General features: G+C 38.2%; 1 protein-coding gene across 2 annotated transcripts; it reads right to left on the bottom strand.

The window, feature by feature from the left end:
- Positions 1 to 305: 305 nt before the first annotated feature.
- rap1aa (RAP1A, member of RAS oncogene family a) lies at positions 306 to 15,254 on the bottom strand. 2 transcript variants are annotated; one of them, XM_067413638.1, is made up of 8 exons: positions 15,133 to 15,254; positions 12,633 to 12,697; positions 11,195 to 11,263; positions 11,022 to 11,078; positions 10,794 to 10,934; positions 9,322 to 9,465; positions 9,109 to 9,231; positions 306 to 1,321 (listed from the first exon to the last, which is right to left on the bottom strand). In XM_067413638.1, the coding sequence occupies exons 2-7, from the start codon at positions 12,687 to 12,689 to the stop codon at positions 9,142 to 9,144; spliced, it is 558 nt and encodes a 185-aa protein (XP_067269739.1). In that variant the 5' UTR covers positions 12,690 to 12,697; positions 15,133 to 15,254; the 3' UTR covers positions 306 to 1,321; positions 9,109 to 9,141. The 2 variants fall into 2 exon arrangements, with proteins under 2 accessions (XP_067269739.1, XP_067269740.1); XM_067413639.1 differs by lacking the exon at positions 15,133 to 15,254 and adding an exon at positions 14,833 to 15,116.
- Positions 15,255 to 21,363: the final 6,109 nt, after the last annotated feature.

Genomic DNA, 21,363 nt, shown 5'->3' with positions numbered 1-21,363 from the left:
CAATTCCATTAAGTCTTACATCAGGAATGAACATCTGCTGTTGTCATGACTAATTTCCTAATATTATTCTATAAATTAAGACACACTTGTGCTGTTTTTTCTGCATTTACTGCAACATGTAATCTGTTATGCAGCAAGTATGTATCACTTATATTGTTGCATTTATAAAAGTGTAAGTTGAATTAATTGTACTGCTTTATTTACAGTACATAAAGTGAGCCACACTGAAAAACTACAAAAACGTATCTCCAATGGTCTATGATAGTGAGGAATGGCAATCTATAAATGCACATAAACACCACATCAATATGAAATACATTTATTTAAATCAATGTCAAAAAAAAATCAAAGCACACATTACTTTAAAAACAAATCAAAAGCCAGCCAGACACTTTGCTTGAAATGCTCAACTAAACCATGGAGCAGAACAAAAAAAAAAAAAACCTAGAATGAAATATTTGACACATCAAGACTGATTTAACTTGGCAAATTAAGTGTCAAGGACTGACTATTGATTATTGGTTTAGCGGTTATTGGAGGAGAAGTCATCTCTGCATTATAGATCTGATTTCATCCTTCTCCTGCTCAGGCACAAAACGGTTGATATTTATCCCAGGCTGAGCTACAGCCTACAGCAAAATACCACCAAGAAAATAAAGGGAAGAAAATATACTAACATTTAATTATGTTTAAAAGCTGTAAAAATTTTGTAATTTTGATTGTGGAAAAAAATGTAGTGGCTACAATATATCTTTATCTTAAAGATAGACAGACCCAAAGTTCTTGTTATTTCAACCATACCACCCTAAAGAAAAAAGAACATTTTTTAATTTTCCACAATTTCTTTAGATGAAAAGAAATGACACTCAGGAGAAATGTTGTGATGAATGAAGGACACAGCTTTTCTGTACAAATGATTATTCAAAGTCCAAACATGATGGGGAAAAACAATTCTGATCATTTTATAAACATGAACATGTTTTGAAATGTCCCCGTTCTTTCTATAGGCATAAAGAAAGTCCTGAACCCTCTCCCAGACTGTCTAACCCCCCATGCCACATCACAGACAGAGCTTTTGCTCCAGTCACAGATCCTCATTGTGGAATCTCCTTCAGAAAAAAAACAGTAAGCAAAGAGCAGAGGGGGAAGAACATTTTCAAGACTGTTCTGGAAGTAAAGGCAGAGGCTGCTTCTCTCTTTTGTTGTCAAGTCTGTGTTTTAGTTGAGGAGTCTGTTGTGGTCGGCCTTATTGTTTGGCCAATAACTGTAGAGAGGAACTGGAATGTTGGCCAGCTGGGCAACAGTTCTTCATTTCGGCGATCTGAAAAAGAAAGAGAAGAAAAAAATTCATCAATGGGATGGGATAAACAGTTGTCTTTCAAATTCCCTCTGCACGCGATAGGGCTACAACCAACCAGAGCAACAAAGGTGAAGCGGAGCTAGTTGACAGATTAGATTTTTGCCGTTGTCATGACAAATCCTGTAAGCCTGTGAAAACGTGTCCGCTTATAGGACCCAACTTGGTAGCTGTTTATCGTGTCCGCTTATAGGACCCAACTTGGTAGCTGTTTATCGTGTCCGCTTATAGGACCCAACTTGGTAGCTGTTTTAAATGCCTGATCAAAAGCTGTTATACATGGTTCTGGACAAGCAATTGTTAAAAATAAACTATGAATTCATTGCCATACTAAGTACACACACACACACACACACAAAAACAACATTTATTTGAAATATGTAATTGATTGCTATAATGGGAGAAATAACATGTTGTAAATGATACCAATACAAAATCATGACATAGCAACATACCTACAATGTAAATAATAAATAATAATAAAAACTAATAATATACAGAACAGGTGCACAAAATAAATATATTATATACGAGATATGCTCATATATCTTATATAAGCAAGTATAGCTTCAGTTATATACTACTAGTATATGAAACATATGATTTGCAAGACCTTAAAGACTCTTAACACAATTAAAACAACCAAAATCAAAAAGAGATTTTGTAAGAATTGTAATCAGGCTCTGAACAGATTACCCATTAAAAGTTATTTCAGCCAATAGAATCGCTCTGGGGTCCTAAGCAGACCAGATTTCACAGGCGGACAGGATTTGTCATGACACCGTATCTAGTCGGCAAATCTCAGAACAAATCTTCCTTTTTTAAGAATGACTTCAGTGCTGTGCTTTTGGGTCAACCTGCTGGAAACATTGATAAGTTGTTTGGTGTCTGTGAAAGAACTATCCGACCGTCATTTACTGATAACTCTCTTCTGTCGCTTAGCTCAGATGGTCTGTGCCGGACGATTCTGTGCGTAAGCTCCATAGACTGTGGTGGGCTCTCAACCAATGATGTGCTGAAGCTACACAAGGACCGCCCTCATCACCCTCATTTCTATGTTGCACTCAGAAAAGTTCAAATAAATTAATTAATCAATCAATAAATGTAAAAATAAATACACGTGGGGATAAATAAATGTTTTTAAAAAAAGAATGCATAAATAAATAAATAAATATAACAAATAAATAAAAGTAAAAAATTTAAAAATATATAATTTTATATAATAAATATAATTTATAAAAGCAGAACATAAATTAAGTGACAGATAATACAAAATGTATTTTGATAAAAAATTCATCATATTTTATCAAGTCGTTTATTCTGTTATTTATTTTCCTATTATCACATTTATCTATTTATCTTTTTATTCATTTACATATGGACATATTTATTTATTTATTCATTTATTTTTAATTTCTGCAGGGTTGTTCCTCCATAAAATATAACTACTTTGATATTAAAACAAAACTGAACTATTTTAATAGCTGCAAAAGTGTGTTTGTTTTTTTTAAACACAGGTTCCAGTCGGACTCCGGCCAAGATTTTTGATAAGCTGTCGGACACGAGCCAGACTAGGACCCGGATCAGGGTAGGGCCTAGATTTGAGGCCCATGCAGGGCTCAAAGAACATAAAGAAGCTACGGTGGCCAAAACAGGACAAAAATATGTTATCTGAGACAGCAGAGAGTTGCAAGCTCTCTTTAGAGCATTTTTTGTTGTTGTTTAGGGCTACTGTAAAACATTGAGGCACAAAATGGTGACTACTGTAAGGGTGTATGTAGACAGAAATGGCTTGTTCTATGGTAATAAAAATGCACTCACCTAAAGGATTATTAGGAACACTGTGTTTGACCCCCTTTTGCCTTTAGAACTGCCTAAATTCTACGTGGCATTGATTCAACAAGGTGCTGAAAGCATTCTTTAGAAATGTTGGCCCATACTGATAGGATAGCATCTTGCAGTTGATGGAGATTTGTGGGATGCACATCCAGGGCATGAAGCTCCCGTTCCACCACATCCAAAAGATGCTCTATTGGGTTGAGATCTGGGGCCTCATTTATAAAACTGTGCATAGGATCCCTACTAAAAGTTTACGTGTGCCAAAAAGCTAAAAATTGCATATGGCAAAAATTCAGATTTATAAAACCTTGCATAACCATACGCAAACTGTACGCACATCTCTAAGCAATGTTCCCTTTATAAATCACAGATCACCCGCAGATGTGCGTACGTGAACCAGCCTCATATCCCGCCCTGTACACGCCTATTTTTAACCATAAATAGTCAATGCAAATCACCTCTCGAGTGCTGATCGGCATGTAAAGGACAGTGGAATCACATATATACCTGGAAAACTGGCATGCGACCCTCAAATTAATTAATCCAAGAAAGTGAAAAGGTGTATTTCTGTTACTTTGAATAAAGGCGACATGTGAGAAAAGAGCAACTGAACACATGCTTCTTCATGACGGTTTTGTAATGAACACCGTAGTTAGGAACGATCATGAGTAGCGGTTGTGCTTCATGACTGTATTTGCAGACTTTGACATTTTATGATATATGTACATTAAGGGAAATATTTTGTTTTTACACTGTGTTCTGCATGATATGTAGTCGCGCATCTCCTCCTGCACTCCCGTTGTGGACAATGGCCCTCATTTATCAATCTTGCGTAGAAACGGGTGTATATGTTGGCGTAAGATTATGCTTACACTCCTCTCACCGCCTGATTTATGAAACTGTGCGCACCTCTGCAATTCAGGTGTACGCAATACTTGCCCTTGATAAATCCCGCGGCTGAAAATAACACGCCCCTATATATTCAAGTCTCCGCCTCCCCCACGCCCTCATTTTACGCCATGGACAAACAGAAGACGGCAAAGAAACGAAACTTCTCCGACGTGGAGATCGGGCGCGCTCAATCATCTCTTTAGTCCACTTAGTCAGGGCACTGATTAGGACATAAGTCAACGGGCTGACTCCCTGATCAGTGCTCTGACTACTGAACTATTGAGATGATTGAGATGCGCCCATCGAGACCATCACCAGGGAAGTGGAAAAAACCCGAAATTGTTTTATTTGGGAGTTTAAAGTGTGGGATTAAAGGCACCTACAAAAACAAAATATGGACCCAAATTACGAGTAGCTACTGTTAGTGTGGGGGTTGAGAAGCGCACTCCAGCAGTTTAAATAGCTGTTTGAATGATAAATTACCATCACAATGCATTATTTTACAGCACGTTTTGAAACAATTAGCATTTAATTTCGTATCACGGCACATGTATTGGGGTGTACAATAGTGATGATGATGTGATGTGGAGTAAGATTCATTCACATTAATAATTACATGACAATTTGTAAGATTCTTCTTCTTATTATTATGATTATTATTCTTAATGACGCTTGTTATTTAGAAGAAAATGCCGTTTTTATTGATTTTATTATTATTTAAAAGAAGAAGGCCATTTTAATTATTTTGTCAGTCTGAATTATTTTAGTCCCAGTCCGTGCGCAGCTGCTGAGCCAGGCGCGGGCCTGAAACGTCAGATAAAGCGCACAGGCTCGCGACTGGAGGAATACATATGCCTACAGATCAAACACTTTGGTAAAGTCACACAAATTAAACATTGACGTTCATGTTGCACAAAAATAAACACTGAATGTTGTTGTTGTGGTTTTTAACAGTGGGTCATATAGCATATCTTGTCAGTGCGTTTTGTGGTGTTAGGAATTGTTTTTCTGCGCATTTTCGCACTAACTCAAACGTGCGTACACCACCTCCTGAGCTGGCGGAGGATTTGAGCGTGCCGTACGCCAACGTCCATATTGATAAATCTCAAAGTCACCGTGGGTTTGGGTGTACGCAAGGTGTACGCTGGAAATTTGGTGTACGCACTTTTGATAAATGAGGGCCAATGTGACTAAGGCAGTGCTGATTATTATTTGTATTTATTTTTTAATACATTTTGAATTACGTTTTGATTTTACAAGATGTTTATAGCCTAAAACAATCAGCACAAATAACACTGTTGGATTTAATCTTCATGATAATGTGGATATAACATATGAAATGGAGTGAAAATTAAATGTCATTAATTCTTATAATCGTTCCTCACATTTATTTTCTACAATCTAACTTCTGTTCACAACCTCACCATCTGTGACGCCAATTCCCTTTGTCTGCAGAATATGTGTACGCACGGCTAAAAGTTTGCTTAAAGGTGCGCAAATTCTCCCGTCAAATTTGTTTTTATAGATCACAACCTTTGCGTGGGAACTGTCGTACGTTAGTTTCCAGCCCTGTTTTGTGCGTACGCGCGCTTTATAAATGAGACCCCTGGTGACTGTGGGGGCCATTTTAGTACAGTGAACTCATTGTCATGTTCAAGAAACCAATTTGAAATGATTCAAGTTTGTGACATGGTGGATTAACCTGCTGGAAGTAGCCATCAGAGGATGGGTACATGGTGGTCATAAAGGGATGGACATGGTCAGAAACAATGCTCAGGTAGGCCGTGGCATTTAAACGATGCCAAATTGGCACTAAGGGGCCTAAAGTGTGCCAAGAAAACATCCCCCACACCATTACACCACCACCACCAGCTTGCACAGTAGTAACAAGGCATGATGTTTAACAATTAAAGCACAGAAAACAGTCAAATTATTCTAAGTCAACTTGGTAGCACCAGAGGCTTTAAAATCTGCCACTTAAATATTCGGAGCCTTGTTCCTAAAATTGATGAATTTAAAATAATGCTTGCGCAATCAAAGGCACATGTAATGGCACTTTCTGAATCATGGTTAACTCCTAGTATTCCTGCCTCTTTTCTTTCCATAGAAAATTATAAATTGTATCGTAAAGATCGTACTACTGGGGGTGGAGTGCTCTTTCTGAACCAGAATTATGCACACCAAATATTAAAAGCTGACACTGAAACTGAAACTTTAAAACTGGTAGTACACTTTACCCCACAACATGCAATTATTATTATTGTGACTTACAAACCGTCTAATGTTACTGTTAGTGCTTATTTATTTCAGCTTTCTAAAATAATTAAACCTGTTTCAACAAAGGAGCTTGTAATTCTGGGTGATATCAACCTTGACTGGAATGATGGTTCATCAAATTCTTTAAAAGCCACTGCAATGAAATTCGGACTTTATCAATTAATTAAGAAACCAACAAGAATTGGCAGAACACATAGCTCAATTTTAGATCTTATCGTTACGAATCAGCCTTCAAAATATGCAATGTCTGGTGTTATAGATTCGGTTATTTCAGATCATTTTCTCATTTATGCAGTCAGGACAATCTAAAATCCTCAAAAACCCAGGCTCCTCATTCTGTACCAAGAATACCAACTTCAAAATTACCGCAATTTAATGCGGAATGTAGTGTTATTGATTGGAGCGATGAGATGAAAATGGAAAATCCAGATAAAATCTTAATGCAATTTCACACTAAACTTCAGAAAATACAGAATACATATATTACTGTAGGCAAGTTTCAGTCTAGACAGCGTAAATTACCATGGATAAATTCTGATATATTACAACTCCTTAAACAGAAGGCCTCTCTTTTTAAAATTTATAGGCAAAGTCGAACATCTGAGAGTAAAAATAATTTCATACAAATTAGAAATAAATGTACTGCTGAACTGCGTAAGGCTAAGGTGGTCTATTTTCAACAACAGATTATTTTATCCGCTAACAATCCAAAGACGTTATGGCAGACCCTTAAAGTCATCACTGGCGAAAATGAGAAAAAAAAGAATGTTAATATTCAAATTGCAAATGCCTTTAATGATTATTTTGTATCATCTGTTAACAAATTTTACAACTCCTTCCTTTTCATCTGTACTTACTTTAACATCTGAACAGTTTTCATTCTCCGAAATTACACAGAATGAGGTAATAAGAATATTGTGTTCATTGAAAAATTCTCATGCTTGCGATATTTATGGTTTAAATATTTTATTTTTGAAGACTCATGCTGATAGCCTTGTACCTCTTTTTCAGCATTTAATCAACCTTTGCATCAGGCTATCGATCTTTCCTACTGACTGGAAAAGAGCACAAATCACTCCAATTTTTAAATCTGACGATTCTACTCTGGTTTCAAATTATAGACCTATAGCAATACTTCCAGTAATGTCGAAGTTGCTTGAAAAAACTTTGCACAACCAGTTGATCTCTTATTTAGAAATTAATAATTTGCTTAGCAACTGTCAACACGGTTTCCGCGCCAAGCAATCTACCATGTCAGCATTATTATTTTTTACTGAACAAATACGTAACGCTCATATCATATCACTGGAGCTGTTTTTATTGACTTTCGTAAAGCCTTCGACACAGTGAACGATCAGATTTTGCTTAATAAAGTTCATTCGTTTAATTTGTCTTCATCTGTGATAAAAATGCTTTATTCTTTTTTGACAAACAGGTCACAAGCTGTTGAAATCAATCATGTAACATCTCAGTCTTTAGTCTGTGATATGGGTGTTCCTCAAGGCAGTATTCTTGGACCTCTACTTTTTCTTTTATACATGAATGATTTCCCTCTATAGTGTAAATACTCAGAAAGCTTACTGTATGCTAATGATACTGTGATTTTTTTCTCTGACTCAAATCCTGACGTTATAAATTTTAAATTAACATCTGATCTTCAAAACATCTGAAAAAAAACATTGACCATAAATGTAAAAAAAACTGAATGTATGTATTTTCATTCAGCTAGAAAAAGTTTCTCTTGTGTGGACTCTATCACCTTTGCAAACCAAGATCTTGTCATTACAAAGACTTATAAATATCTTGGTGTGTTACTTGATACACATCTTACATACCGGGATCATATTTCTAATTTAACAAAAAAACTGAATCAGAAACTTTTTGTGTATAACAAGATTAGATCATATCTGTCTCTTTCTGTTTCTGAAACTTATCTACATGCAGTTGTGCTTTCAAAAATGTCTTATTGTCTTCCAATCTGGTCTCTTACCACTAAGGAAATTACTGAACCAATAGCACGATTATATAAACGAGCTTTTAAGATCCACAGCAATCTTCCAAAATGGTCCCATCATTGCATTGCTCTTAAATGTTCAAACGCTCTGACTTTTCAACACTATATAAATAGTCATGCTATTAAATTTTATTTTCAAATTCAAAATGCCACTTCTTCAACACTTGCTGCACTTCATCCGTCATATAATATGAGACCGGTACGTCTCACTGGCAGTTTCACAGGCACGTATACCAGTCCCTCCATATGAAAATAACTATGGTCAGAAATCTTTTTTTTATACATACACCAAAATCTGGAATGATATTCCACATCACATAAGAAAATAACCATCCATCATGTTTTTTAAAAAGTCCTACCAACAGTTTCTTCTAAACAGTTATACTTGTACAGTTGTACTGCACATATTCCGACAGATGCAAATGTTGGGAGCGTGCATATAAATTATCCCCAATGCTTGCGTTTATGTTGTAAGCACTTTTTTTTCTGTGGTGTTTTTGATTTACCAGATTTACATAAGAAGTAGGAGGCAGTGGTGTTTGAGACTCAAGGACAGCATTTTATATAGTAAATATCTTTGAGGGTTAAATGACGGCAAAGGTGATGATACAAAAAATGTATTTTAAAAAATCTGCCCAATCATGTAAAAACTGGTATATTGTGCATCCCTAGTAGATGTCCATGATGCAAGGAGCATGTACAGATTCCTAATGAATTTCTTATTGACTACCTGGCTCAGAGCTGCTGCAGTGATGCAGTTGTGCTACAGCAGGATGCAGTTCGACTTCTTTTTCGCTCTCTTCTTCTCCACTGGCGTCTTTCTGTTTATCTGTCTTACCAGGTCATAAAAGATCTGACACACACACACACAAATTAGAGAACTGTCTTTGTGTACTTGGTACAAGTACATTTTTTGGATAAAGTGCAGAGAACTGTGACTTACCTCATTGACGTTGATCTTTGATTTGGCAGAAGATTCTAGAAAGGCACAATTACTCCACTGACGAGCAAGATTCTGACCCTGCTCTTTCCCGACCACTCTCTCATCCTCTAAATCACACTTATTTCCAACCAAGATCATTGGCACCTGGAACCAAAAAGAGAGACATCCGATGAGTGTATGCAGTGTTTGAATTTAGTTTAAAGGGTTAGATCACCCCAAAATTAAAATTTACACACACAAATTACACACAAAACACAAATTAAGATATTTTGATGAAATCCAAGAGCCTTCTGACCCCTCCATAAAAAGCAATTTTATTACCACGTTCAAGGTCCAGAAAGGTAGTAAAGACATTGTTAAAATGCTCCATGTGACTCCAGTTGGTTCAACCTTAATTTTAAGCATTGCAAATACAGTACAAAAATACAAACAATAAGAATGACTTTATTCAACAATTTCTTCACATCTATCTCAAGTCTCCTATGCTGTCGATGTAGTAAACACAGTGCATTGCTTCCGAGTTACGTCAAAACTACGGAAGAATGCCAGCCTACCATTGGCCGACACGGTTCATGTGAGAACCATGATGCATGTGTGTGATGCTGACACAGGAGCTGGCCAATGTAAACTGAATAGGAGACTGACACACAAGCAAGAAGAAATTGTTGTATAATGTTTTTTGCGCACAAATAGTCTTGTTGCTTCATAAAATTAAGGTTGAACCACTGTAGTCACATGGACTATTTTAACAATGTCTTTACTGCCTTTCTGGGCCTTGAAAGTGGTAATTAAATTGCTGTCTATGGAGGGGTCAGGGTTTGGAACATGAGGGTGAGTAATTAATACTTTTATGCAGCAAATGGCACAGTAAATTGAACAAAAGTGACAAATACATTACAATGCTCCAAAGTATCTCTATTGTTATTTCTAAATAAAATATTTAGAAACGTGTGTGTGTGTATGTGTATGTGTATGTGTATGTGTGTGTGTATATATATATATATATATATATATATATATATATATATATATATATATATATATATATATATATATATATATATATATATATATATATATATATATATGCATGTTTAATTTGTTCATGTAATTTGCATAAAGAACGGAAATTGTGTATGCTATAAAACCCCTAACGAGCAAAGAGCTTTAAATAGAGAAAATGTGTGATCTGGTAAAGTAGCGTTTCCAGTGTGAAAGCAGATTTTGAAAATGTCATGCATGTCTCTGCACTCTTATTGTCTCAGTAAAAATCACTTGTTTTGACTTTGCTGGTTAATATTTGCTATAGCTGACATTAGCTGGGCTGTCAGGTTCATGCTTTAAATAACATACAAAAAAAGGATTTTATAAAAATTATATTAAAACATATATTAACATAAAAATCATGATGATTTGCCAAAGCAAGCACTGCAAATGATTATAATAATTTATTATAATGCAAAATGTCTCACATCCTCTGTGTCCTTCACCCTCAAAATCTGCTCTCGTAGGTCCTGCAGGTCGTTGAAGGTGGACTGCGCTGTGATAGAGTAAACCAGAGCAAAACCCTGACCATTCTTCATGTACAGGTCCCTCATAGCTGTGAACTGCTCCTGTAGGCAAATAATCAATAATCTATTGAGTTCGCATAGAAGACTAATTAACTAATTGGAACAGTTCATGCATCATATTGAACTCACTGTGCCTGCAGTATCCAAGATCTCTAGCATACATTGCTGGCCATCAACCTCAACTTGCTAAAAAAATTAAAAAAAAACAGAGAACAAAAGAGTGTAAAGTACTGTGTTAATGTATATTCATATAGTATTACTAATGCTATGCCACTTCAACTATCCCAAGAAGGGTTACTTACCTTTCTATACGAATCTTCTATTGTGGGGTCATATTTTTCGACAAATATTCCCTGTACAAACTGGACTGTCTGTGAGAGAAAATACCAGAATCATCAAAATCCAAATAAATACTGACCGGAGTGAAAACCACAACATGTAAAGTTATAAATGATATAAAATGCCCATAGACATTGATCAGGCATAGTGTTGGTCCCCCGTTTGCGGCCAAAACAGCCCTGACCTGTCGAGGCATGGACTGACTCCACTAGACCCCCGAAGGATCCACTTCCATGGATCAGAATTGTTTGTTCAGCACATTCAACAGATGCATGATTGGACTGAAATTTTAGAGACCAAGTCAACACCAAAAACTTGTTGTTGTGCTCCTCAAACCATTCCCATTTTTGCTTTGTGGCAGGGCACATTATCCTGCTATAAAAGGCCCCAGCCACCAGGAAATACCATTTCCATGAAAGGCAATACATGGTCGCCAACAATGATTAGATAGTTGGTACATGTAAGGGATAATGTACACCCAGCCGGTTGTTATCGCAGAATAAACCCCGACAGAGTGATCAGGACCCCAACGCGAAGCGGAGGTAAATTCAAACAATCCCGCTTATTACACGGCTACTATTCTCAAATAAATAATTATTAGACACAAAATATTGTCTTGAGATTAAATATTTTATTAGTTCTTACGCAAAGCTTCCGCGAAGAAAAACAGTTCCAACCTGCTTTAAGCCTTTATCTATTGCTGCTAAATGTTGAAAATGAATGCTGAAAGGGTTAGTTCACCCAAAAATGAAACCAAACCTATGATTTACTCACCCTCAAGTCATTATAGGTGTATATGACATTCTTCTTTCAGACAAATACAATCGGAGTTATATTTAAAAAGTCCAGGCTAACGTTAATCCAAGCAGTAGCCTAGTTGTAGTTGTGTTTGAAGTCCATAAAAATGCAGCTGTCCATCAAATAACGTGCTCCACACGGCTCAAATGGGTTAATAGAGCCTTCTGATTCGAATCGATGCGTTTGTGTAAGAAAAATATCTATATTAAAAACATTATAAAGGAAACCTCCCTTGAAGCTGTTTAAGCCACAAGATGGCACCAGCGTTAAGCACAGAAGTAGTACCGGTCCAGATAACTCGTAGTACCCGTATGAGCGGGTGTTATCTGGAAATAACGTACCGCTGGAATGCGCGATTGACCAATCAGAATCAAGTTTTTCACAGAGCCGTGTAATAAGTCAAAGTAACATCTCACGTGCCCACTGTTGGGCACCCTGACTGGTCTGCGGCTATGTGGCCCCATATGCAAACAAACTGTGATGCAATGTGTGATGACATGCCGTGATGAAGAGATAATCAGTGTTCTTTCACCACTTCACTGTAATGCCTTATTGGTGTATAATACAACAATGATGTGTACACTTAAAAAATGCTTAACTTACCAATGCAGACTTCCCTACACCTCCAGAGCCCAGGACGACAAGCTTATATTCACGCATGCTGAGGCCTGTAAGATTAAAATCACAACACACACTCAAATCACTTGTCAGTGTAATGTCAGTTTGAAGCACTCAATAGGCTTTTTTTTCTGACGTGGTTAGCACACTTGAGGTTACCAGATAACCATATTTACACCACTTTTTCATAATCATACTATCAAACCACTATCATCCCCCATCACCTTTTTTTTCTAGATTTTTGTAAATCTTTAATACAAACGTTCTATGCGCACCCATTACAAATAAAAAAATTAATGCGCCCTCATAACTTAATCAAAAACATGAATGCTGCCTTCACATGGTATTGGAATTATTGTAAATAGTGGTTTCCTAGTAAAAAAAATTGGACATAAACACCCCCTGTAAAGTTAAAATGTTAATGCATATCATGCAAATCACGACTTCAGAAGCGGGAAGTAGGACATTTCTGAACCCCCAGCATCAACCTGTCACTCACATGTCCAACAATGCCGTTTCACACAGATTCACATCACAGTAAAAAAGAAAACATGATCTCAACTACGATTTCATGCCGACTTTAATTAGCATGCTTTAGTTATGCAGATTTGTGGTAAAGCACTATATGATAGGGAAAAAAGCCGATTGAAAAAAAGAGTGCCAGGCATCCCGCCAGCAGGACGGTGACAGTTAGGGGGTTAATAAATTGTAACTAATTTCCTTAAAAGCACCATAACTACAGCCGTGTAACCTAGAAATCTAGACACACCCTAGTGGTGGCAAATCTAATCTGCCGAGAGTGTCATCTAGCAACTCTCAATACAGTTCTGAGCTGTAAAAACCAAACTCTGGTCAGGCCAATCACATCATGTACAGAGTCAGTGGGCGGGCTTAACATAATGACGGCAGAGTTGAGAAAATAAAGAAGCTGGCAAACGGCGGTCTTTCGAATTTGGCCGTGAAGACTTGGAGTTAAGTTTTTCTCTGAGAAAAGAACGGCACTGAAGTCATTCTTAACAAGGGAAGATGTGTTCAGAGTGTTGCCGACCGGCTACAGCTAAAGTTTAATCTAAGCTCAAAGCATAGAGAGTTTGAAAGACAACCTTTTATCCACCCCTCAAGTTGAGCCCTGTCAACGAGTTCCCAGACCAAACATCTTGATGTGGGTCTGGCTTGTCAGGCTAACAGCCGTGCACATTCCCAGCAAAATGTTTTACAGTGCTGTTTGAAATCATTCAGAGCACACTTTAAATGCCATTTTAATCAAGGGTGCACATGCATCCAAATGAACAAATAAACAACTTATCTACTGCATGCAGATTCAACTGATGCTATGTTAATGGACCATTTCATTCAGCCTGAAGTATTTAAATTTAGAAAGAGGCTAAATAAAAACATTTTTATGATTAAGAAATGTTAAAGACAGCATGAAACACAAGAAGTGTTCACCTATTTTCCTCTATCGGCTTAATGCCAAACGTCATAATGAACATTACAAACAGGTGTAATACCCTCTAAAAATCATATATTGTTCTGTAAATAAGAAACTCAGTTACTGGCACGTGATAAATGTTAGATGAAGGTTCGTATGTGTATTGGCTTCCGAGAAAGTACACTTAAGCGACAGACAGCACTATTATGGAAATACCTAATAATAAATAACGAAAAGCCCTGTGTGAATTCAAAAATATCCAAATGTCTTCTATTTACACCATTCAATGTGAATCACAATAAGCAATACAAAGGCATAAACCAGACTGTGCCACCGTATTTTCTTCAGATCAGTAAATTATAACAATATCTACTAGTCTTATCAGACTAGCTCCTATACCTTTGAAAACAGATTACACCAAATAAACAATACAGATAGAAATGCAACAGGTGTAGATGTGAAATGTCCAATGTCTCCACGCGACGACTGAATAATATTATAGTGTCACCAAGACTGTTTTGTAATCGTAACATTGCACAGAATGCAGCTCTTCTATCGCTGTAGGACCCAGATTGCATGAAACATTCCTTTACTCTAACAGCTGTAATATCATTTTGGTCACTTGTCGAATCAAGACTTGCATGCCAGTGTGTAGACTGAGTTCATTATGTGCATTAAAACGCAGTATAAACATACATTTAGAACAAGCACATAGCAGTAACATATATAACACGAAAAGATAAAATATTTCACCGTTAATATGAGGACAGGCGAGAGTAATGTTATGTGTTTTCGTCTGATTACAGGAAAGGCCTGTAAACGCAGCGATGTTTCCTATGAATTCCACTGGGTAGCGGTGCTGCTGTGTGGGTTAATTTCTGCTCAGTTACCCGGACTGAGATTATTAGCTCAAGCTAGCACGTTAGCATATTCGTTACGCGAGGTTTCGTTCAGCGACTTTTCTCCAAAACCCGGGAATCGCTGTACAGCACTAGTAAGCAACTGTCCGTGCCGGCTCGCGGTGTTTCGGGGGCTCTTTAACAGTTCACTCACCGTGTCCCACAGCTCGAGTAGCATGCAGGATAGCACTATTGCGCCGGGCAGTCGCGCAATCACAGACAGACTCCCGTCACGCTCGCGGATGCGAACGTCACTGCAACGCGCGGAATGCTGGCCTGACACAGCAACGAACGGGTTAAAAAAAACAGCATTAATAAACAGTAGTTTTCCGTTACACTTATGGAATAATTCTAAAACATATTTAATCTGATGCAGATTGCTCTTGGATTGACTGCAATCTCTCTATAACGTTGTCTGTTAAAACCTATGTTTATCAATTTTGAACAACATGCATACTTGTTCAAAAGGTTTAAACTTTGGGAACCCTGAGATATGACATTTCTAAAACATTTTACTGATCATGCGCGAAAAAAAACAATACAGAGTTTTTCCAGTGAGCTCAATTGTGACCAGGTAGAGCAGAACCTGCACTAACTTATGCCATCAAAATCCCATATTCTGTTAATACTGGAATCACCAAACTGATGATTTATGCTCTTAATATTCAACATTGGATTTTTAACATTTAGCCCTACTAAATTAGGCTATGAATTGTGACCACACAGATAGTCATTCAAAGTCAAGGGGTAGCCTAGTCGCTTATTTGGTTTGCAACTGCAAGGCCTGACATTTGCTAAATGTTCCATTCTTTGACCACATGCACCACAAATGCTCTGCTGTATCAAAACTAAACAACACAGCAGACAGCAGTGACTGGTTTTTCAGCCAGGAAATGGTGAACTGGGTCAATATATAATTGTTTATTTACAGAATATTATTATCTTCCCTGATAAATCATCCCTGAAATATTGTTTTTAGTCATTGCCAGGCATAATTGATTTCAGATATTTAGTTTTAAAAACAAGAAATGTACTTATTATTTGGTCAACTATGTTACGGACAAAACCTATAAGTTTTAACTTTAAGTAAATGGCAGACATTTTAAAAAAGCATTACTCTTGGAAGAATATGTGTCTATTTGCCTACCTTTTCAATTAAAATACCCTATTAATTTAGAAAATACACATTTTGTTCAATTGAAACCCCAAATTTCAAGTACTGAAGTAACCGGTCTGTATATATTTTTTCCAAACTGCTTGATTTATGATACTTTTCTTGATTAAATTATGCTGAGGTATATATTTGACAGCTACTCAGTTTCTAAATATTTACTTTGAGATTAGGGAACCATTAAAATACATATATTCTTTTAAAAACACAATGGTACCTTAATTGACATACCAGTATCATAGTTGACAAAACTAGTTGACTGGACATGACAAAGTAGGATGATGTATTTAACAAAAACAATCCTAAACTATATTAATTATTATATTTGAGCTAATCTTTTATTGCATTTAATCAAAACCTGTTGAATATTTCATGACATAAAGCAGAAATACAGATGAACATCAGTTTACAAGGATCAATCACAACTTTATTAGTTAAGTTTATTAGTTTTTCCCCCAAAGATATATATTGAGATATTGAGAGCCATCAATCCACGCTAAAGTCAATAATTACCAATCCATGATATTAATAATTTCACTAATAAGCAAGCTTCATTACAAGTGACAAAAAGAAATGTTGGAAATTATGTGTAAAAATGAAACTAAACCTCCGGTGGCAGCAGGTGACCGTCTTAATGAGTGAGTCACTGAGTCGTTCATTCAAACGATTCATTCAAACTCTGAATCATTCAGTAACTTGTTGCTGTGAGTGAGACCCATAAGGGTTTGCTGTGAATGATTTTTACTGCTGAAATAGAACAAAAACACAAAATATTGCATCTAAAATGTAAGTGACTTTAAAGGGGGGGTGAAATGCTGTTTCATGCATACTGATCTTTTTACACTAGCTGTTAAAGACATGGAATCCCATACTAAACATGGACAAAGTTTCAAAAGTTAAGGTGGACGTTTGATGGGAGTATTTCTTTGTCAAAAATACTACTTCCGGTTAGTCATAAGTTTCGGCAAGTTTTTTGCGATCATGCGTCCACTTGACGTTAATGGGGGCGGAATTTCCTAGTATGGGCCTTACGGACAATTCTACCGGAAGAGCGTGAGAGAGAGAGAGAGGGAGAGAGCGAAAGCAACAGGCTACGCCCATCAAAGCGCTGGCTTGTAGGATGCGCTGCACAGGTGATGTGCACAATTAACAATGACATCAAAAAAGTGCGTTTTTGGTTGCCAGACCAAGACAGTCCTGCATAGATTCCCCAAAAACCCCGCGGTAAGGCAACAGTGGATGGAATTTGCTTTTCCAGATCAGCAACTGAGTTGCGCGAATGTTTATATCTGTTCGCTGCATTTCGGTGCCGACTGTTTCATAAACAAGGCCCAGCTCGACGCCGGATTTTCCGATCGCCTAATACTGAAGGACGGAGCAGTCCCAACGATAAAGGTCCCAACGTTAGAACCGCAGGCTGTGAGTAAGACTGCTTCAAATGTCTGTGTTTTTGCCTATGCTCATCAAGTAGCCCAAACATGATCACGTATAGTTAATTGATCAATGGAGCATGCGATGTGTAGTGCGTGTACATTTGTTTAGCTGGCCACTATATGTGTAACTTTATGTTTGTGTATTGTAAAAGCACTCCAAACAACAATACACAAAGAGTGGGGAAATATGTTGAACTAAATAAGCGCGCTTCTTCATTCAAATGCGCTACTATTCCATGTCTTTCTATGTAAACACTAACTTAGCCTGCCGTGCAAAACCAGTCCGCTTACTAACGTTACAATTGTCTACACAAACCACGCGGAAACACACACACACGTGCACAACTGCACTTCCCACATGTACACCTTCAAAGACAAAAATACGACGATATAATTCAAGTATAAATATGTAAATAACACAAGTCGCTAAGCATATTATATAGTTAGTGTATAACTTGTACCACATAGAGACGTCCTGCTCTAGTCGTTTTTTGCTGCTGCTCCTGTTCAACTGCAGCCTCTGGGTCTGATTCCGGATCATAGATGTATGGCTGTATCTGATTAAAAGCCATATTTTTATTTTGAATAAAGTTTTTTCCCGCTGTTAGGGATGACACAGCTTTACGACGCACTCAACAAAATAGCAGCAGCGCGCACACGTCATTATTTAGCTCCGCTCACACGATACGCCCCCACCCGCTCGGCTTTTTTCGGAAAGACTCGGAACAGCGCATCTTTCTTATATAATTATAAAAAAAATAAAGACTTTTCGGAGATATGCAGGATGCAATGCTACTCTATAGGTACTCAAGATTGACATGACACTGACTGAAACTGAGTGTTTCACCCCCCCTTTAAGTGAATGTTAATTAGTTGTTTATGGAACTAGTGGAATAGTGGTTTATGGTTTATTGCATAGTAGCAGACATGGTGTTCAGCTGTGTTCGTCAACTACAGGAAAAGTGTATTGAACAGCATAAACCTCTGTTCTTGGTGTTTGTAGACTTAACCAAGGCTTTTGACTACGTTAGTCGATCTGGACTTTTCCTCATCCTACAAAGACTTGGCTGCCCTCCAAAGTTACTGAAGGTGATCACGGAGTTTCATGAGGGCATGAAGGCAACTGTACAGTCTGAAGGCACTTGCTCTGAAGAGTTCCAGATAAGGTGTGGAGTAAAGCAGGGATGTGTCCTTGCTCCTACCCTTTTTGGAATTTTCTTCTCTGCCCTACTACGCCGTGCCTTCCCTGATGACTCGGGTATCCTGCTACACACCCGCAGCTCAGAAAAACTGTTCAATCCGTCCAGACTGCGGGCGAAGACTAAAGTGCACCATGTTCTGGTACGTGAGCTGTTTTATGCTGATGATGCTGCCTTTGTTGCCCACTCAGAGGCAGATCTACAACTACTCTGCTCATCTTTTTCCGCTGCATGTCTAGAGTTTGGTTTGCAGATCAGTCTTAAAAAAACAGTTATCCTTGCCCAACCTGCAACCCTGAACCCTACAGTATACATTAACAACATACCTCTATCTGTGGTAGACAAATTCACCTACCTGGGTTCCACAGTATTAAATAACAATAACCTTGACGCAGAGCTTGACATGCGCATTGGGAGGGCATCATCGGTGTTTGGAAAATTGAGCAAGCGTGTCTGGCACAACAAGAACCTCTCATTGCTCCTCAAAGTCCGTGTATATCATGCATGTGTACTTAGCACCTTGCTATATGCAAGTGAGACATGGACAACTTACAGAAGGCACGAACATCGCCTCAACGCCTTCCATTTTCGCTGCCTCCGCTCCATACTGGGTGTATGCTGGAAAGACCAAGTGCCAAACTCTGTCATACTTGAGAGAACTGGCTCCAGTGACCTGTACACCATCCTTTGTGAACGCCACCTCCGTTGGACTGGGCATATCTATCGAATGAAGGACACCCGCCTCCCAAAAATCTTGCTGTATGGCGAGCTGGCAAATGCCCCCCGCAAACGTGGTCGCCCCCATCTACGTTTCAAAGACGTCATTAAGAGGGATCTTCAGGCCTTCTCCATCAACCTGGACAACTGGGAGGCACTTGCATTTGACAGAACCAACTGGCGTGCAGCAATTAACAACGGCCGTAGGGACTCTCAGGAGTCCTATAAGTCATTTCTGGAAGAGAGACGCTCTAAACGGGAAGCAGTTCGTCGCACTCGACATGAACGGCCATAGTAGTAGTATGGAACTGTCATATGAAATCAGTGTCATTTTCAGTCGTGATGGTATTCAGGAAAACGCTCAAGTGTTTTAATTTCTCCTCAAGAGGCTGCACGAGCATGAACAGCGCGACCTTATTATCGTCAGTTCATTATATATATTATTATCCCCTATCGATCGCCACTTACACTAAATTAATGCACAAACATTCTTGCATTTGGTGATTCGCTAGTTATTTTTTGTTTAATCAGGCTCTTGTCCGTCGGCCAAGTAAAATTGTCTTTCACTTGTCCCTTCAAAAAATCAACTTGTCCCTGACAAGCGTTAATGTCAACCCCTGCTTTGTATTCGTCGTAAAGAGCTTTGTGGTGCCGTTTTAAGTGATCAGACAAATTGGTGGTGTTTTCTTGTTTTGTGGCCACAACTTTCTGACACTCCATGCAGAGTACCTCTTTTTGGTCAACATTCTCCTTCTTGTAGCCGAAATAGTCCCAAAAAGATGATTTCTGGTACGAAACCTTTTTTGTTTTTTTGCTGCTGATCCTCTTCGTCGCACATTTTAGCAGTGAATGTTTGGCCGTGAGTGGTGAGCAGCAGCACAGCGAACCAATCACTGCACGCGGAACGTGCATGTCACTCCAGCAACAAACTCGTGTTTACTGTGTGCTACCGTTCTCTTAATACTCCATGGGCTACTACCCTTCACATCGCATGTTTCGGCTCATGCGCACATCGCGATGTCGATGTTAAAACAGAATATCGTTCAGCCCTACTCCGAACTGAATGTCAGAATAGGAAATAAATGTGATTTAAGGAATTTTGAGCGTGGCATTGTTGTTGGTGCCAGACGGGCTGGTCTGAGTATTTCACAATCTGCTCAGTTACTGGGGTTTCCACGCACAACCATTTCTAGGGTTTACAAAGAATGGTGGGAAAAGGAAAAACATCCAGTATGTGGCAGTCCTGTGGGCAAAAATGCCTTGTTGATGCTAGAGGTCAGAGGAGAATGGGCCGACTGATTCAATCTGATAGAAGAGCAACTTTGACAGAAATAACCACTCATTACAACCAATGTATGCAGCAAAGCATTTGTGAAGCCATAACACGCACAACCATGAGGCGGATGGGGTACAACAGCAGAAGACCCCACCGGGTACCACTCATCTCCACTACAAATAGAAAAAAAGAGGCTACAATTTGCACAAGCTCACCAAAATTGGACAGTTGAAGACTGGAAAAATGTGGCCTGGTCTGATGAGTCTCGATTTCTGTTGAGACATTCAGATGGTAGAATCAGACCATGGATCCATCATGCCTTGTTACCACTGTGCAGGCTGGTGGTGGTGTAATGGTGTGGGGGATGTTTTCTTGGCATACTTTAGGCCCCTTAGTGCCAATTGGGCATTATTTAAATGCCACGGCCTACCTGAGCATTGTTTCTGATCATGTCCATCCCTTTATGACCACCATGTACCCATCCTCTGATGGCTACTTCCAGCAGGATAATGCACCATGTCACAAACTTGAATCATTTCAAATTGGTTTCTTGAAAATGACAACGAGTTCACTGTAACTAAAATGGCCC

The sequence above is a fragment of the Pseudorasbora parva genome, chromosome 13, assembly GCF_024679245.1.
Source record: "Pseudorasbora parva isolate DD20220531a chromosome 13, ASM2467924v1, whole genome shotgun sequence".
NCBI lineage: Eukaryota > Metazoa > Chordata > Actinopteri > Cypriniformes > Gobionidae > Pseudorasbora > Pseudorasbora parva.
Note: the sequence above shows the minus strand (reverse complement) of the source record. Positions and strands in the feature narration are given on the sequence as shown.